Below are 19089 nucleotides of genomic sequence, written 5' to 3'. Positions count from 1 at the left end.
ACTGCAGCACAAAGGGAGGGTATTAGCAAGACTGCTATACTAAAATCAATGTGTCTCATTTATGATGATGAGCAGGCTTGGTCATAAATCGGGCACAGCCTTTGAGGTGGTGAGAGGTTAATTCTCCTCATATAGCTGACATAGATTTCAGGCATCATATAGGCCAATAAATTGACATAAATGTTGTTTAATAATCACAGAGGGTGGGAGGCCCTGCCCACAGATCGCCCCTTACAAGGAAGAGACAAGGGTGACGTAGAAGAAAGAAAAAAAAAAAAAGTCACAATTGCACATGCACAAAAATGTAATTATTATTATTTTTTTTTTTATGCCTTGCATGCCAGAAAACTGGTTTTCAAGGCATGATAAATATCCTCCAAAGTGTTTTCAACCCATAGTGATCAATGACATGCTGCAGGTTTATAACTGTGTGCTACAGGCTTTAGTCACAGAATGCTATTGAGATTTGTAATGCAAAGAATGAGCTGCAGGGACTCTAAGGGTAAGTTCACACGTAGTTTTTTGGACCAGAACCTGAGGCGTAGGCCGCTTCAGGTTCCGGTCCAAAGTATGGGTAGCTGCGACTGGATGCCAGTGCAGTGCACCAGCATCCAGTCTCGCACTCTACTCCGGATTAGGTCCAAATCAATGGGCCTAGTTGGGAGGAAGTGTCTTCGGGTGGACGTCACGAGATGAATACGTCTGAGGGAATGAGAATATTGCTTTTTTTTCCAGGAGCCGGAACAAACCAGCTCCCAGAAAAAACACCTGACCGGCTCCCATTCATTTCAATGGGAGCCGTCTTTATGGTCAGGATTTTGAGGCAGATACGGCCTCAAAATCCTGACCAAAAAACCCCGTGTGAACTTACCCTTATAGGGGAGCAGCAGTAAAAACCAGTCTCTTGGTGTAAGATGTACAAATCTGAAAATAACTTTCCATTTTTCTCATGCAGCGCTGCTGTTGCCTGTCTTGGAGCGCTTTACCAAAAGCTGGGCCGTCTTCTAGGAAGCACATTCAGTGACACTGTAACCAACCTACTTAAAGTTCTGCGAAATGCAGAGGTATGTTATAGGACCCGTCAACCCAGAGCACCCCTCCTGCTCGAGGCAGGTCCCATAAAACCTCCAGATATCATTTGTTATTGTCCGCTTTCACATCCACAGTTCAGCTCCTATTGCAGTTTATGCTATGTAATTCGTTATTTAGCCATGTTCTGCAGACTAAAAATCCAGATTCTTTTTTATCAGAAGATTTCTGCTCTAATAGACTGAGTTCTCCCCCCGTTTTCTATGTTCTGTCTATATGCCGTAATAGAAAATACTGCCCCTTTAAAGAGAACCTTTCATGGGTTTGGGAACAGGCAGTTCTATATACTGCTGGAAAGCCGACAGTGCCCTGAATTCAGGGCACTGTTGGCTTTCCCGATCTGTGCCCCGGGTGAAGAGCTAGCGGTGCCGGTTCCATAGCTCTTCATCATCAGAAGGGCGTTCCTGACAGTCTGTCAGGAACGTCCTTCTTCACAGCAGCGCTTATAGCGCTGTACAGTGTGAGCGGGGAGGAACGCCCCCTCCCCTCCTGATAATACTCGTCTATGGATCGTAGAAAGCCGACAGTGCACTGAATTCAGCGCACTGTCGGCTTTCCAGCAGTGTATAAAACTTCCTGTGCCCCAAACCATGAAAGATCCTCTTTAAAATGGTTTTGTAGTATTGACTACTTATTGTGCAAAGCTGAGACGCCTCTGTAACCAGCCTTGTGCAGTCATATGACCATGCTTCTGGTGTTTATCTCCTATTTGTGTGACGTCTTGAACTCTGTACACGTTATCACCAGTCTTCTACTGAAGCACGAATGTTGTATCACCTGAAAATGAACTTCGCTTATCCCTGGGGTTGTGATTCATATACTAGCCAGCAGATCCTGAAGTGTCTCAGAACTACACTGTCTGTAAAGACGGGAAGTGATTACACCTTACTCCTTGTAAAAGAGAGGCAGGGACGTAGGCAGCTGTAGATATAGGCAGTGCCTGTGTAAGGGGTACTGCTATCATTCACTGCAAGCCTTGGCAGCATAAAAACAACAGTGCTGCACAGAGCTGGGCCAGATAATGAAAATCAACTCCTAAGCTATAGTGACATCCTCTGCTCATCATTCTGACACATTAGGAACTATACTGTACTTTTTAGGTGTAATTGCTTTTATTAAACTTTTCAACATAAAACAAGATAAAGGCACAATACAAAGTGCAAAAAAAAAGGAGTAATAATAGTTGTGCAAATGAACATACACTTCAAAAATAAGTAAGGAAAGAAAGAACGACGACAAAAGAGAGGGAAGGGGGAGACGAAAAGACACAAGGGAGCATGCGGATACCAAAAGGGGAGTAAGAGAAAAAAGGGGGGGGGGAGACAGAGGGAAGGAAGAAAACGGAGACAGTCGTGACAACAAAGTTGAAAATTCAGATGACTCCTGGAACACCACCCACCCACCAATTTGGGTTTGTCCAGGGACTCATAGATTTCAGGTACAACAAGTGTTCTGTATATCTATTAGGGGGTCCTGACAGCTGTCTGAAGATTTTATGTGAACTAGCTCTGATTCTCCATGTGGGTGGGACTGTCTTGTATTTGTGAGAAACTAAAATGGGAGAATCGGCGCTAGTTCACATAAACTTCCAGGGGCCATATCTTTTGAACAAGTGGACAGATTTTAAAGAGCAAATGCCAACTTGCTCAGGGGCCCATCGAGAATCACATTATGTATGGCACTTAACATTTTGTATTCGGTGACAGGTCCTCTTTAAGTAGAAGCTTCTATTTGGATTTATTATTATTATTATTATTATTATTTATATAGCACCATTAATTCCATGGTGCTTTACATTTGGATCCCCTTAGAACATTAAGCAATTGCATTATGAGCATTACTTTAAAGAAATTGGTGGTCTTTTTGTTGTTTCTCTTCCGTATATCAGTATCTTTTTCTTTTTTCTTTCTTTGTCCAGTCTCAGGGACGCACTGAGATCATGCTGAGTCTAGAAAGGATTGTCGCTGGACTTGGATCTTCTGCCTCATCCAGTCATCGAGACATCTACAAGGCAGCCCGCTCATGTCTGACAGATCGGTCCATGTCTGTGCGTGGCACAACGGCACAGGTAAGAATCTCTGGACTTGGGGTGATCCATAGAAAAGTATTCATGCCCGCCTCTTCTTTTTAGTTAATTGATTCATTGTGGTTTTACTCTTGGAGCCATATGTTAATGTTGTGATTCCTTACCAATCTTCTCTCCGTAGTGTCTACTGGCTCTTCAGAATGAAGCGTCTTTCATGTCGGGCTCTGACCTAGAGAGCTTAGTTTCTCTCTGCTTCAAGGCCTTTGAAGGTAGCAGCTATGATGTACGTCTCGGGATATCACGCCTCTTGGGAAAGGTTCTAGCAAGGGCAGTACATGGAACATGTGAGTAGAATATATATTCTGGTTGGTGACATTGACTGCAGAGAGTCCAGCAGAATGTCCTGTAAGGTAGACATTTAGGATGCAACATGGGGGAGTGTAAAACCAGTTTTTCTTGGTCATGCAACTAGTGTGACCACTCACATAGGTATATTACAACTGCTTTACATGTCACTGATTGGTACTGTCAGCTGTTATGAAGGGTAAAATCTACAGACAGGCTCCCTTTCATCTCATTCTCTACATACAGTCATTGCTTTCTGTTTTGACAGCCCCCTCAAGACAAAGCGCACGTAGACTTTCACTGGAAGATGCTCTTGGTCTGTTGTCTACTGGATTCCTGCGAGGAAATTCTGGGTTTCTTCGAGGTGGAGGAGACATGCTGGGAGGCAGTAGCAGTACCACGCGCCATGTTAGGCTGGGAGCGACTCAGGTACTGAATAATTTTGCGTTCAACAGGCAAATTTAAGCATATCTGTCATCAGAGTGTACTGCTGTAAGTACAGCATAATATGGGGACAGGTCCTCGCTCTTCTTGGCCAAAATGGCATGCATAGATATTGTGCTATTTGGCAAATAGGAGTGATCAAAGAATGCATTGGAAATTCGGTTATAAATCTTGTGTTTTAAAATGGAAAGCACACACCTTCAACTTCCACCCTAGGCTGCTGTATATTGAGATGTACCAGTGATACCCTCGTGAGGGGTGGTTTGGTGTATTCTTTGATCATTCCTATTATCTAAATCTCATAATGGCTCAAACTTATTGAGACTGGCATATCGTACCCCAGTCTTAAGAAATGGCCTGACTGGCTCACGGACTAAGAAATTCGTGAGGACACTGTGGCCTCTTCATAAATCGGTCTTCCGTTCCTGCGCCAGAATAGAAATCTACACCAATTAGAACCTGGTGTTAATTTTCATTGTAACCCAGAAAACCAGCATGTGTTGTAACAGAACTATTAGACCTTATCTTATGCCAAATCTACTTTAAACATTTAAAAGCATCACAATGTGATATAAAAAGTTCAAGAAAACTACAATTGATTTTCTGACATATTAACAATTTTCTGAACTTCTCTCCCGTAGGCATACATTATTTTTATCAGCACACTAGGAGGCCACTGGCTATCCAGGAATGTCCCAGTACTCTTGACCCATCTGTTGGACATTGCGTCCCATCAGAAGGCAACTCAGACTCCTATAGAGGCTGCCTGTGCCAGACGCTGCATCTCCTACATCCTCAGAGCCACATTAGGGGAACTCCTGGGGGAGAAGGCCCAGCTGGAGGCTGCCCGAGACATATGTGAGGTCATTAAGAAGCTTATGAAGTCTGTGGGTATGTGGTCAGCTTGTGTCTTTCTCATCATCCCATGTTCTCATTTAGTTATATTGCAGTGGATTAATACAAGCAAAGTTTTAGTGTAGCGCTATAGTTTGTGCCATTCATGTAGCTTGATAATATATGTATATAATGTATGTATATTTAGTCCTGGAAACAGCTCTCACCAAATTGTAATGTTCAAACAGGAGTTATGAAAGAAAAATGAAGTCTTTTGTAGTCATCTAAGATTTATCTGCAATTTAATTTACTATTGATATGATATTTAGGAATAAGGTACCCATTAAAGTGATTCCCGATGACCCATTAACACATTACACATCCACATATGACGAAAAAGTAATTCTAAGGCTGCCGGGCTCAGTTGATAGCTTTCGGCCAGCTATTCTTCACTCAATCCTTACCACACTTATGTACATTTGGATAAATGTGCATGTCTTCACGTAGGCATAGGGGAGGAACGGGCATATTGAAATTCATTTGTTCCCCCAACATCTGCTTTTGGGGGGAGACTCTGGATATTATATTGTCGCCTAGTGCTGCAAAAAATGGTGAGCTTGGACAACATTCACCTGTTGACTATGGCCACACTGGTAAGGCTGTGAAGCCATGATGCATTTTATAAAGGACAGTAATAACACAACAGAAAGGGAACAGATGAATCGTGCAACATGACCTAGGCATTGTATAGTATCATATCATACACAGCATATTTGGTCATACAACGTATATGCAATAAATTATACAGGGCAGCGTCATATGCAATATTCATATGATGGACATCTCAATAGAGAGCATGCCTCTGTGTGTGTATATGCTTTATTAAGGGGGATTCCCAACAAGGGAGTCACAAAAAGTAAACCGTAACCATTGTACCAGCCATAGAGGCATAATATGACTTGTCGGAGGGGGAGAAGGGGTACATATTATGTTTAGGTCATAAAAAGGAGGATAGTGTTAGAGAGCCCACCAAACTGTGTCACCAAACCCAAGCATGTGCCAGCAGGTGGACAGTCTATTGAACCAGTAGCTATCCCCTCCACCAGATTAGCAAGAGTAGTAATGCAATGTGATCTTCTGAAGCCATAATGGATTTTTCTGAAATGACTGCAGAGTAATGTATTCATGTTTGTGATGTCATGCGGCTTGCTTAGTGATCTCTTTCACGTTGACTGCACAATGTTTTATTTCCTATTAGATGCTGTGTTAAGTGACAGTAACATGGAGACTCGGTTCTGTACTACTGATATTACTGCCAGTCAGCATGCATTGGTCTGTGCCCTGCAAGAGCTTGGGGATCTTATCTTAGGACTGGGTACCACAGCTGCCCCTTTGCTGCGGGACTCCAGCTCTGGTAATCTTTTGTGTGTCAGCAAATTTGGAGCTTGTTTTCATGTATGTCTGTGGATGCATTTACAAGACTAACACTAGGTTTCTTTATTGCTGCTTTCCCTCTGTCTTTTAGGGGTCCTGGACACTGTGATCTCTGTAGTTCTCCACCCTAGTCTAAGTGCCCGCTTAGCTTCAGCTTGGTGCCTTCGCTGTGTCGTTGTATCTCTGCCTTCTCTAGCAGCCCCTCTTTTAGATCGTTGCACTGAACGCCTCCTAGCCCTGAAATCCTCTCCTGAGGCAGTGAGTGGGTACAGCCTGGCAGCAGCTGGACTGCTTGGCTCCATAAGACTGTGTCCACTTGGTGTGCCCCAGGAAAAAGGAAAGGTAAGCATCACTTAGGGTGCCAGGGTAGGAGACCTGTGAGGATTTCCCAACATATGCCACTGGAAGAGCATAAAGTGGCATTTGTCGCCCATTTATGAAAAACCAAGACAATAAAACTAAACAAAAAATATATATTGACAGCCATTTTCCAGGGTTGGAAGTAAAACCTAAATCTTCTGTTCAGCTCCCCCACTGTTCTGGTGGTCACTGCCAGGCTCTGCCTCCTGCCCTCTAGTGATTGGCATGCTATCCATGTACACATGACTGCTGCAGTGGTCACATACACATGGGTGGTATGACCACTGCAGGACAGAGACAGGAGGGACCCCCAGAGTGGCAGGGCTTTGAAACGATGATTTTATCTGTTTTTTTTTTTTTTTTTGTAAATTCACCACACTCCCTGCTGTGTGTAAACTTTTATTAAATCATGGCCAACCCTTTACCATAGTTTAGTGTATTCTGCTAAACATGGTATGTAGTAAGGTACTTAGGCATCTCATCATGGTTGTTTCAGGTGATCATGAGCTTGGCTGAAGACCTCCTGTGCTCTGCAAACCAAAATAGCCGCCTTTCTATGCAAAGAGTACAAGCAGGCTGGATCCTGATCTCCTCTCTTATGACTATGGGTAAGATTCATTCCGTGTATTACCATACAGGAACCAGGTTAGGCTAGGTTCACATCTACGCTTGGGGACCTCCTGAACGGAAACCTGATATGCCTTAGGAAGACCACTGACCCCATAGACTATAATACGGTCCACATGTTTTCCGAAAAATGCAGAGAGGGGAACGGTATCCCCATATGGAGTGGCAACTGCAGATGTGAACCGAGCCTTACTATTATATACAATAGGAGAGTAGCAGCTCCTTATACTGTATATTTAATGGAGACAGAAGGTTGACTTAGGCCGGGTTCACATGAGGTTTTTTGGTTCGGAAACTGAGGCTGCCTCACGTTCCGGACCAAAAATCGGGTAGTTGCGACTGGATGACGGTGCACTGCATTGGCATCCAGTCCCGCACTCCGCTCTGGATTAGGCCCAATGAATGGGCCTAGTCGGGAGGAGGGAGGGTCTTCAGGCAGATTCATGAGGCGAATCTGCCTGAAGAATGAGCATGTCACTTCTTTTTTCCGGGAGCCGGAACAAACGGCTCCCGTAAAAAAGAACTGACCGGCTCCCATTGATACGGATACGGCCTCAAAATCCTGACCAAAAAACCCTGTGTGAACTCGGCCTTAAGATGTCTTTTGTGGAAAGAAAACTGCACCATAGCAACTGCAATACAGTGGCATATTGGTAGCATAAAATACATATATTTACCTGCTGTTTTTGTAGTGCATCAGCCACCCCTCTCCTTATACTAAGATATGTTTGTACCCTTAATATCCACCTACAGGCCCGGCAATGGTCAAGCCTCATTTAGGACGAGTTTTGCTTCTCTGGCGAAGCGTCTTCCCACAGAACCCTAAGGACCTGGACATGGAGCGCAGTAGAGGGGATTCTTTCACCTGGCAAGTAACTCTGGAAGGACGAGCAGGCGCTATGAGTGGTAAGGATTTTATTACTTATAACATCTAGGGATTTTACACTACATTTAAAATGATGTAGCAGAAAGTACAGACTTTATAATCTGCCGGGTTAAAGGAGACCTGTCATGTTGTTAGCGTTATGCTATGGATCCAGTAGGTGGGGCTGACTCCTCTGACTGTACAGTATGAGGCACCACTTGCTGTATCCACATAAAACAAGGCAGGTTAGGATTTGGGTCGAATATAGGAGAGGCATAGTTGGCTCCTACTTCAACAATGCAACACCTGAAAATGCTGAGGCTCCCGATATGTTACCTTTCTAGACCACACAGATAAAACTCCTGAGGGCGAGGCAGCGCCACCTACTGAATCCACAACACACCTGATTTCATCTACTGCATTCTATACCCAACCTTGAACTGAGTGACTGCAGCTCAGCTCTCATTTAGGGTAAGTTCACATGGGTTTTTTTGGTCAGGATTTTGAGGCCGTATCCGCCTCAAAATCCTGACCAAAAAGATTGATTTCAATGGGAGCCGGTCAGTTCTTTTTTCCGGGAGCCATTTGTTTCGGTTCCTGGAAAAAAGAAGCGACGTGCTCATTCTTTCAGGCGGAGTCGCCTCACGACATCCGCCTGAGGACACTCCCTCCAGACTAGGCCCTTTCATTTGGGCCTAATCGAGTGCGGGACTAGATGCCAGTGCACTGCATCAGCATCCAGTCGCAGCTACCCATATCTTGGTCCGGAACTTGAGGCGGCCTCCTCCTCAGGTTCCGAACCAAAAAATCCCGTGTGAACTTACCCTTAAATGAATGGAAACTGTTCTGCAGTACCTGGTCTGGCCACTACATAGAGAACAGAGCTGTCTGCTTCCTGCTTTATTCTCTGTGTATCAGCTGCTAAGAAGAGCTGATCAGTGGGGGTGTTTGATATCAGACACCCCCACCCCCCCAATCTGATTTTTTATGACCTATCCTTAGGATAGGTCATCAATATATTTAGCTCAAAAAATCCTTTAAAACAATATTGTGATAATTTAAATTGTACATTTTTACTACTGATACATGTTAAAAAATAAATATTTTTCGTTTATTTTACAGCTATACACAGCTTTATGTCACACTGCGGGGATCTTGTGACCGAGGATGCCTTACAGCAGCTCCTTCCCCCTCTTCCATTTGCTGTGGCTCTGCTTGCTCAGTAAGTGTTCACAGTGAATGGACCCCATTGCAGGGTTGTCCATCCACCGACAACATGATATAATAGAAATCACTTTGTAATGATATAAAACACATACGGTAATACTCGTCTGTCTCTATCTCTGCATGCGAGCTTGCACTCATGACATGGACATTGGACTGCTGCGGCCGATCACTGGCTTTAGTGGGGACCTAAGTGATGTTGACTGGTCACCAGTCCAGGCAGTAACTGGCTGCTGTGGTTACATGTCCATGTGGCGAGTGCAGAGCAAAGTGTTTTTTATTCTTTTATTTGTCCTATTCACCTTTGGACGATGTAAATTTTTCTTCATTTCTAGATTACCCAGCCTACAGAAACTATATGGGAACTCTTTGAAGGCGTGCTCTGTGCTGTACAGACAAAGACTTTACCAGCTGCTTATTTTGATGCCTGTGAATTCTTACCAAGGTATTATATCTACTTTAAATCTTAATAACCATTTAAGGCTCCATTCAGATCATGCTTTTTCTTCCGTTTAACGGATGAAAAAAAAAAAAACATATTCAAACTGATTAACTATTTACATAGACGTTAATGGATCCATTTCTGCTTTTTTTTTTTTTTTTTTTTTGCAGTACACAAAAGCCTAATATATCTTATTTTTGTGTCCATCTAAAAAAATGGACAGAAATGGATCTGTTTCTTCTGAGCATCGAACTCCGCATAGGCTTACGTTTGTGTGTTTGTTTTTTAATGTAGATTGAGCCCCATATAGGGACCACAATGTACATTTTTTTCCTATCAGTATGTCTTTGTAGTACAGGAGGAAATCCACACAAACACAGGGAGAACATACAAACTCCTTGCAGATGTTGTTCTTGGCAGGATTCGAACCCAGGACTCCAGCACTGCAAGGCTGCAGTGCTAACCACTGAGCCCCCTGAAATCTTCTTCTTCTTGTTTATAGGAAGCCTTTGTGCAGTTATGAAGGAATTAGTCGCAGACCTGTCCTCCCCTGACTACACGCCTAGTGGAGCTGTATTCTTACTACCATCTCTCTGCCATCCCGATGATCTAACCCTCTTGGGGCCCTCGTTGCAGGAGAGTGATCACAGAGCTATAGAAGAGCAGGTAATGATGTTGTGATTGATGGTTCTCACTTGTATTAGTGATACAAGCTTAAAGGGTTTGTCTGAGACCCAAGCGTCATGGATTCTGATCTGTTACTGATGGAACATTGGGATCAGTTATTTTGTTTAGAAAAACTCCTTAAATTGTTAGTTTTACTTTTGTGCTGCTTCTACTTTTATTTTATTTTTTCTTCTTTTTTGCACAGTTTCTTCTCAGTAGTGGAATCCCAGGTGGTAGTTTGGAATATGACCCCCATGCCATCTTCCAAATGCCCTCCAAAGGAGAGTCTGTGCCCACCCCTTTGCCACCAGCCTTTACAGTCATTCAAGCTGCGGCCTCGCTCTTCGGTGTCTTATTGTCAAATATGCCGGAGTCACAAAGGTAAAACTGATTTAGTCTTTGTGACGCTAGGTTCACACTAACGTTCGGCAGTCTGTTCTGTGGTTTCCGTCTTCTGCATGCAGAAGACGGAACCTGTCAGATCGGTCCGTCCGTGAGCGCCGGTGAGCGTTTTATGTTCTCCGCCACAAAACCGTTTATTTTTAAACCGGACACCATGTCCGACTCTGGTTTAAAAAAATCGGTTTTGCGGCGGAGAGAGCATAAAACGCTCATAGGCGCTCACAGCCGGACATCTTTCAAACCCATTCAAATGAATGGGTATGAGAGAGTCCTACAGGTTTCCGTCTCCTGCCTCTGTTTTGTGCAGGAAACGGAAACCTGCAGAATGGAGACTGGGCACAGATGTGAACGAGCCTGAAGTTCGTCTTGCAAAATTAGGAAGTTTTTTCTATTTAACCATTTTTTTTTTATTTTTATTTTTTTTGCAGGGCTCAGATATTGGAGCAGTTAGTGGATTCTATCAAGCAGGCAAAGGGATCCCGACAGCAGAGTGTCCAGTTATCTGCCTTGTCTGCTCTGTGCTGCTTTCTTAAAGTAAGTGTTTCCATATGTTGATCCTATTTTAAGTGCTGTGATCATAATGTCATAAAGTGAATGTCCATTCTTTATTACCGCGTTATTTTTAGGTCCAATATTACACTTCAGAGTAGATATTAATGTCCTATCCTTAGAATGGATCATGAATATCAGATCCATGGGAGTCCAACACCTCCACTGATCAGCCAAAATCTACACATTGTACTGAGCCAGAAGCAGATGGCTCTGTACACTATGTAGTGATGCGTGCCGTTGTACTGCTGCTTAGCTCCTAATAAAGTGAGTAGGAGCTGATCTGCAATTGCTTGGTACAACCACTATACAGTGTATGGAATCTCTTCTGCTTCTGGCTCTGGCAGATTTGAGCTGAAACAAGAGCCTGCTGTCTGTCAGACCCCAACTATTGTTTTGACTTGTTCATTTTCTTGTTGCTACTATCTCCAAATGTATCATGGGGGGCCCTGCATAGTCTTCAGTGACATGCTTTTTTTTTCGCTCGAGTTGATGAAAATCTATGTGTATCTCGTATAAGCATCAAAACATCCTGGTGAAATTACATAATGACTAGTGTTGATTCGAATAGTAGATTCGAATACCTTGCTCCATAGGAATGCGTGTTAGCGGCCGGCGCATAACCCCTTGCTGTTCAGTCACTTACATGCATTCCTATGGGAGCGAGGTATTCGACAAATAGTTTCGAATACTATTCGCTCTTCTCTAGCAATGACGAGATTGACTCATATCACACAGTTATATTGGAGAAGATGTCAGCTTAGCCTACTGACGGTATACTTGTCTCTTGAAAAAATATAGAGCGTACAGTGTTCTACCTTCAGGCACATACGGCACTGACTCTAGCTGTCCATGTAATGCTATGCTGATTTAACTTTGATAGCATAGCACATAGAAAGATAAAGCTTTTTAAAGTCTGATTAGAGGCTGAGAGGATACTATGCTGCAGAGAAATAAGTGCACTGTACATAAAAAGTGCAGAGTATGATAGACAATCAGGTGGAAGGTGCCGGGTGTTTCTGCTGGAGAAGTTTGTTCGATATTTTATTATTTATCTCCATTAACTTCTTTGTTAAGTCAAGAAGCAGACACTTAACATTAAAGGCAAATTCACACTAAGAACTCGTTCACACGGTGCAAGAGGCGGCGGATTATGGCGCTAAATCCACGCCATAATCCGCCCCATCACAATGGAGGTCTATGTCAACACAGGACATCATTACTGCTGCCATGTAACCACAGACCACCAGGAGACCATGGCAGCATTAGTGCTTGGTATTTTTTTTTTTCTTCGGATGATGTTCACGGATAGACTTTTGTCTTAAATAGATCTTAGAATGTAAGTATATGTTTTCTTTTATATCTGTTACATTCATTTGCCATCCATTTCTTTGTACAGCACTTGGCCTCCAACCGCATTGACTTAGGACCTGAGGAAACCCGCAGACCGTGTCTATCTCTGATTGTAGGAGCCCTGGAGAGTAGAAACCCATGGCTGCGCTGTGCGGCTGTGGAATGTATGGCCAGGCTGGCCCATGTAGTGTCTGAACCTTCATACACTTCTAGCCTAGCCCAAGCAAGCTTTGACAAGTAGGCTATTTTGGGTTATTACATTACCATATCAGTCTTCTATCCTTCATGTCTTATTTAACCATGCTGTTGTTTCCTTGATTTTTCAGATTGAAAGTAGCTAGAGATGTGGTGGCCAGAACTGGTCACTCGTTAGCCTTAGGCTCTTTGCACAGGTACCTCGGTGGCATTGGCTCTACCCAACATTTAGCGTCGTGTGTTGCTGTCTTGCATTCATTGTCTCAAGACACTACATCTCCTGAAGTTCAAGTGAGTAGAAAATCTATGAAGACAACACTACTGGAGAATTATCATGAACTGGACATGGCATATACCTGGACGCCCGTCACTTCTTCTCACATGTATTTTTTAGTAAATACTTGTATTCCCCATAGCATCTTGTCTTATAGCTCTGCTTTCTGCTGTTCCTCCAGTTGTTTGCAGAACTTATGGTGATATCTTCCTTTCCCGTTCTGTACCCCCGGTGAAGAGCTATCGGTGCCGGTACCATAGCTCTTCACTGTCAGAAGGGGGTTTCTGGCAGTCAGTCAGGAACGCCCTTCCTTACAGTAACGTCTATTGCGCTGTACTGTGAGAGCAGTGAGGAACGTCTCCCTCCCCTCCTGACAGTGCTTGTCCATAGATGAGTACTGGGGGGCGTTCCTCACCGCTCATCGTCATGGTTGGGCGGTAAGTAACGTCCCCTCTCACAGTACAGCGCTATAGACGCTACCAAGAGGAGGAGCGTTCTTGACTGACTGTCAGAAGGGCGTTTCTGATAGCTCTTCACCGGGGGCACTGACCGCAAAAGCTGATAGTACGCTGAATTAGCGCACTGTCGGCTTTCTAGCGGTGTATTGCACCGCATGTGCCCCAGGAGGTCAAAGGTCCTCTTTAAAAAGCAAACAAAAAAATGCTGGAGTGTAGCTTTAAGGAATCCTAAAATGATCCTTCTGATGTGTTTGATGTACTTATGCTTTGTTCCATTCTGAACATTGGCCTTCTGCTTTTTTCTATATTGGTTAACTGGACTTTGCACTCACTAATACAAATAGTCCAAGCATTTGTAGGAAATTTAAGAAAACTGTTTTATTTTCCACATGTTGAACCCAAAATATAACATTAGAAATGACAATGCACGAAATACCTTATAACCCAAGGAAGGACAACTCACTTTCTTTATTGAATATGTTACCTGGTCATGTGCTAACACGAATACAATGAAGAGTCCCAGCGTACAACCCCTTTGGCCATGTAGATCAGAGCAACCATAGCCAGACCTTTCTCTCTCAGCTGACCCCTTTATATAATGATGTTATATTATATTTTTTGTTGTGCTTTTGTTTCCTCTACAGACCTGGTCTCTGCACTCCCTGTCCATTATCATTGATTCCTCTGGACCATTATATTACGTCCATATAGAGCCTACACTGTCGCTCCTTTTGACGGCACTGCTCAGCACTCCGCCATCACATGCAGAGGTCCATCGCAGTTTAGGACGCTGCTTAAGTGCTCTTCTGAACACACTTGGACCCGAACTCCAAGGTAATGGAGCCCGTATTTGTATCACACTCTTTCCTGTAGATTCAAATTATGTGTTTTTGCCAATTCTTGTGAAATGCATATACAAATATTACAAATATTAGCAAATGTAACCTTGTTGTTGTGCCATTGCTATACACAGCGGACAGTCTGATCAAGCAGTTCTGCAGTGTGAAGTATCAGGAGTCAAGGAGTTAAGCTGGCCATGCACAATAGAGGAAAGTCAATGAAGGTGCCAAATTTGAGTGGGATTGGCCAACCATAATAATAATAATAATAATAATAATAATAAATTTTATTTATATAACGCCAACATATTCTACAGCACTGTACAATTTGTAGGGTTCAAATACAGACAGATACATAACAAAGAAAGTCATTTCACACACTGGGACTGAGGGCCCTGCTCACAAGAGCTTACAATCTATGAGGTAGAGGGAGTGACACAAGAGGTAGCAGGGGCGGCATTGCTTATATCTAATGGAGTGTCCTGAGTTTCCACTATGGCAGATTTTGTGGGAAAGCAGTGTGTTGTGCGTGGTGGAAAAGCTACCACTAGTGGACTCTAATAGTGGCTTTGCCCAGATAAAGAAAAGCTTCAGTGGGGGTGTGGATGGTGTAAAATGTAAAAAACAAGTGATACTCATCTACTCTTGGTTTGGGCAGCGCATCCCTGTTTGCTCGGTGTGTTTGGACTGCCTGGGTTGTTAGTCCAGAGGCTAACCCTTCGTTTACATCTGCATTCGGTATTCCGTTCAGGGAGTCCACATGGGGACCCCAAACGGAATACTGAATGCAACTGCAAGCGCTGTGCAGTGAAAGCACACGGACCCCATAGACTATAATGGGGTCCGTTTGCTTGCTGCGCGCTGCCTGCACGAATCATGTGGGGAGGAAAGTAGATTGTGAACTACTTTCCTGTCCACATGATCCCTGCGGAGCTCTGGTGGCAAGCACACAGACCCCATTATAGTCAATGGGGTCCGTGTGCTGTCAGTGGCAGTTGCGTTCGGTATTCTGCTCGGCGGCGGGGGGTCCTCATGTGGACTCCCTTGGATGAAATACCAACACAGATGTTAACAAGGCCTTAGGTGAATGGTGCTGCCAATGTCCGGTCTCAGCAGTCACAAATTGGTTACACAGGCGTGCGTGCACACAGAGGGGACAAACTGGAAAAAAATAGCTGTCGGCCAAAATCTGCCAATATTTTATTACGTGGCCACTTTACAAAGCAGCCTGAGACTCATCATATCATAGGAAATTCTCCTGAATAGGTAGGTGTGTGACTACTACAGAAGGACTGACTAATATAGGTGAGGTGCCCCAATGGAGCCGATTAGAAGTTTGCTGTAAGTCAGTAAATCACTTAAAATTGTGCAACAACATTCAGTCATTTTGTACATTACTGCAAGATCCTTTCATCTTACACAAATTTCTTTCCAAGAAATTCCAATGTATATAGTTATTTCTCAGTAGTCACTCATATTAGATATGTTTTGTTAGGGTTTGACTAACAGCATTTAGTTTTTATATTTTTATATGATTACTTAGCTTTCATTTATGTTTACTCATGGTGACAAAAAAAGATATAATGTAGGGGCAACATGGTGGCTCAGTGGTTAGCAGTGTAGCCTTGCAGCACTGGAGTCCTGGATTCAAATCCCACCAGGAACAACTTCTGCAAGGAGTTTGTATGTTCTCTCCGTGTTTGCGTGGATTTCCTCCCATTCTACAAAAAAAGACATATTGATAGGAAAAAAAAAATGTACATTGTGATCCCTATATGGGGCTCATAATCTACATGAAAAAAGAAAAGCTATAATGTAGATTTTTTTTATTTATTTTTTATTTTTTTATTTTGCAGGCAGTGGGGAATTGGTGGCATCACAAAGGGCCTACTTCTTGCTAGCTTGTTCTGTGATGCAGGAGAACCCAGACTGTTTGGTCCAGGCCCAGGGTATCTCATGTTTACAACAGCTTCACATGTTCGCCCCTAAACATGTCAACTTGTCCAGTTTGGTTCCAACTTTATGTGTAAGTACGACCATGAGGAGGTCACTTGTAATTTAGTAGAACAATATTTTATTTTTCAGTAGTTTTGCTGTGTATTGTAGTAAAAATCATTTCAGGACTTTTTTTTTTTTTTTGCGTTTTATTTTTTTATTCTTCACCTTTTTTATTTGTCCATTCACACTTTTTTATGGGACAAATACTGCTTTATAATGGCACCATTTAATATTCTGTGCGATGTACTGGAAAACTGGATAAAATTTAGAATGTGGTGATATTTAAAAAAAAAAAACAACAACAACACAGACAATTGCTTCATATTATTTATTATTATTTATTTATTTATTTTTTACCATACAGTAAAAACGACACATTACCTATTTTCTCTGGGTTAATCCGATCACAACCGTACTAAATGTCTATGGGATTTATTATGTTTTTTAAAAAAAATGTAAAGCTTTGAGAAAAAAAAACAAAAACGATTTTAATGTACATAGCTGTGTAAGGTTTTTTGGGTCCCCCCCCCCCCAAAACAAGATGTAGTTTTCGATGTGATGTGTTTGTGTATAATCTATTTTTCTATGTATTCTAGGGAAAGAGGGGATGATTTGAACCTTTTATATTTTCTAATTGTAATTTTTTTTTTTTTCTTTAGCTCCCCCTAGTGGGCGTGATCCTGTAATCAGATAATTACTTAAAGAGGACCTTTCATGGTTTGGGGCACAGGCAGTTTTAGATACTGCTGGACAGCTGACAGTGAGCTGAATTCACTGCACTGTCTGATTTCCCGATCTGTGCCCCGGGTAAAGATCTAGTGGTCCCGGTACCGAGCGCTTTACAGTCAGAAGGGCGTTCCTGACACTCTGTCAGGTACATCCTTCTCCACAGCAGCGCCTATCGCACTGTACAGTGTGAACGGGGAGGAACGCCCCCTCCCCTCCTGACAGGGGGGGGGGTGTTCCTTCCCGCTTACACTGTACAGCGCGATAGGCGCTGCTGTGGAGAAGGATGTACCTGACAGAGTGTCAGGAACGCCCTTCTGACTGTAAAGCGCTCGGTACCGGGACCACTAGCTCTTTACCCGGGGCACAGATCGGGAAATCAGACAGTGCAGTGAATTCAGCTCACTGTCAGCTGTCCAGCAGTATCTAAAACTGCCTGTGCCCCAAACCATGAAAGGTCCTCTTTAAAGGGAGTTATCAAGTTTTTATTATTGATAGCATAAGAAGTATATAGTTACTATGTAATTGTGGAGAACTAGATGAAAAGACCAAATCAAACAGTCAAAAGGGTTATCAACGTTCTGCATTTGATGGCCTATCATTAGGCTAGACCATCAATATATCTGCAGGGGTTCTACACCCAGTACCCCCGTAGATCACCTGTACTGAGACAGAGCAGCTCTCAATAATGTTTGCAAAGTGTAGGCCACACTGCTCACTCCCTGTACGAATGTTAACAGCGTGTGTAGGGACTGCATTGAACTCTGTGATAAACAACCTAGCTTAATTATGTATGTCACTTTTTTAGATTTGGAGAAAAATAACTTTTAATTATTATCAAATGAGGAAGTTGGTGCACTGGAGGCGGGCTTTCAGCACTGTTCTTGCTACTCAGACCCCTGCCATCTCTGGTCTCCGCTACCACTTGCAGTGAGAGTTGATCCTCTCACTGCTATAACATCATCCATCCTACCTAAGCAGTAAGAGCATTGCACCCAGGGCTGAAGACCCGTCTCCCAGTTCATCAACGGCCTCATTTGCCCAAAATTTCAAGTTCTTTTTCTCCAAATCTACAAAAGTGATCACCATAACAGAGTGATGTTATTTATAATTGTGAATCTCTCTAAACCATAGACTGCAATATGGTTGTCTATGGTAAAATCCTTGAATTTCTCAATATTAATATTGCTGTGGCAGGGTTGGGAGCCTGGTTCCAATAGTAACTAAATGACTCCTACTATTTCACCCTCCTAAGTGGCCCCTCCGATTCTGTGGTCGCATCTAAGGGAGTAAATGGCAGTGGTCATAGCAGTGCTATCCATATAGCGATCATTTTCTGTGTTTTTATGTCAATATCTGTGTCAGTATTGTCTATTTTTTTTTTCTTACAAAAACTCCAGTGTTTTTCATCCAGTCTTTCCATAACCCCTGTATTACTCTGACTATTATAGATTTTATTTGGATGTAAAATTGGGATCTCTATTCCGGTTCCGATCTCTTTTGTGGGAAGAATATGTATCTAGTAGACTTGCGAGAACGATCTCTGCAGCAATAGGGAAAAAAAGGGTGAAGTTAAAATGGAGGAGACTATTTAGGGTGGTGACAGGAGTGACTGCCTCTGTTTAGGAAGGAACAATATTACATCTGACTCAACTGGAGCATCTGTATTTTCAGGTCTTGCCTTGTGGATGTAGAGGCTAACTATGCCTCCCCTATATGCAGCTCGAACCTGTCTGGTTTGATGTGGATACAGCAGGTGGTGCCTCATACTAACAGTCACAGGAGACATTGCCCCCTACTGGATCCACAACATACCAGACAGCACCTGATATTAACCTCTCTATTCTAGCAACTACCATTCTAGCATAGCGTGCTGCCAAATCTGTGTTAGAAGCAGCAGGACAGCAACTATGTGAAGAGGTTACACAGACTTTGCAAC

At 43.1% G+C, this 19089-nt stretch overlaps 1 protein-coding gene across 2 annotated transcripts in view; it reads left to right on the top strand.

Moving 5' to 3' along the window:
* HEATR5A (HEAT repeat containing 5A) overlaps positions 1–19089 on the top strand; it is a 47624-nt gene that overhangs the window by 3060 nt on the left and 25475 nt on the right. For both annotated transcript variants that reach the window (XM_075282956.1, XM_075282955.1), the window contains exons 3-20: positions 956–1064; positions 3008–3157; positions 3297–3459; positions 3729–3889; positions 4546–4795; positions 5997–6152; positions 6264–6514; positions 7029–7140; positions 7913–8065; positions 9147–9246; positions 9584–9693; positions 10193–10356; positions 10562–10737; positions 11187–11292; positions 12707–12897; positions 12987–13146; positions 14232–14421; positions 16283–16452. In XM_075282956.1, coding sequence (XP_075139057.1) covers positions 956–1064; positions 3008–3157; positions 3297–3459; positions 3729–3889; positions 4546–4795; positions 5997–6152; positions 6264–6514; positions 7029–7140; positions 7913–8065; positions 9147–9246; positions 9584–9693; positions 10193–10356; positions 10562–10737; positions 11187–11292; positions 12707–12897; positions 12987–13146; positions 14232–14421; positions 16283–16452 — 2872 coding nt within the window. The remainder of the gene's footprint in view (positions 1–955; positions 1065–3007; positions 3158–3296; positions 3460–3728; positions 3890–4545; positions 4796–5996; positions 6153–6263; positions 6515–7028; positions 7141–7912; positions 8066–9146; positions 9247–9583; positions 9694–10192; positions 10357–10561; positions 10738–11186; positions 11293–12706; positions 12898–12986; positions 13147–14231; positions 14422–16282; positions 16453–19089) is intronic.

The sequence above is a fragment of the Leptodactylus fuscus genome, chromosome 7, assembly GCF_031893055.1.
Source record: "Leptodactylus fuscus isolate aLepFus1 chromosome 7, aLepFus1.hap2, whole genome shotgun sequence".
Lineage (NCBI taxonomy): Eukaryota > Metazoa > Chordata > Amphibia > Anura > Leptodactylidae > Leptodactylus > Leptodactylus fuscus.
This window is presented reverse-complemented; position numbering and strand designations above follow the sequence as displayed.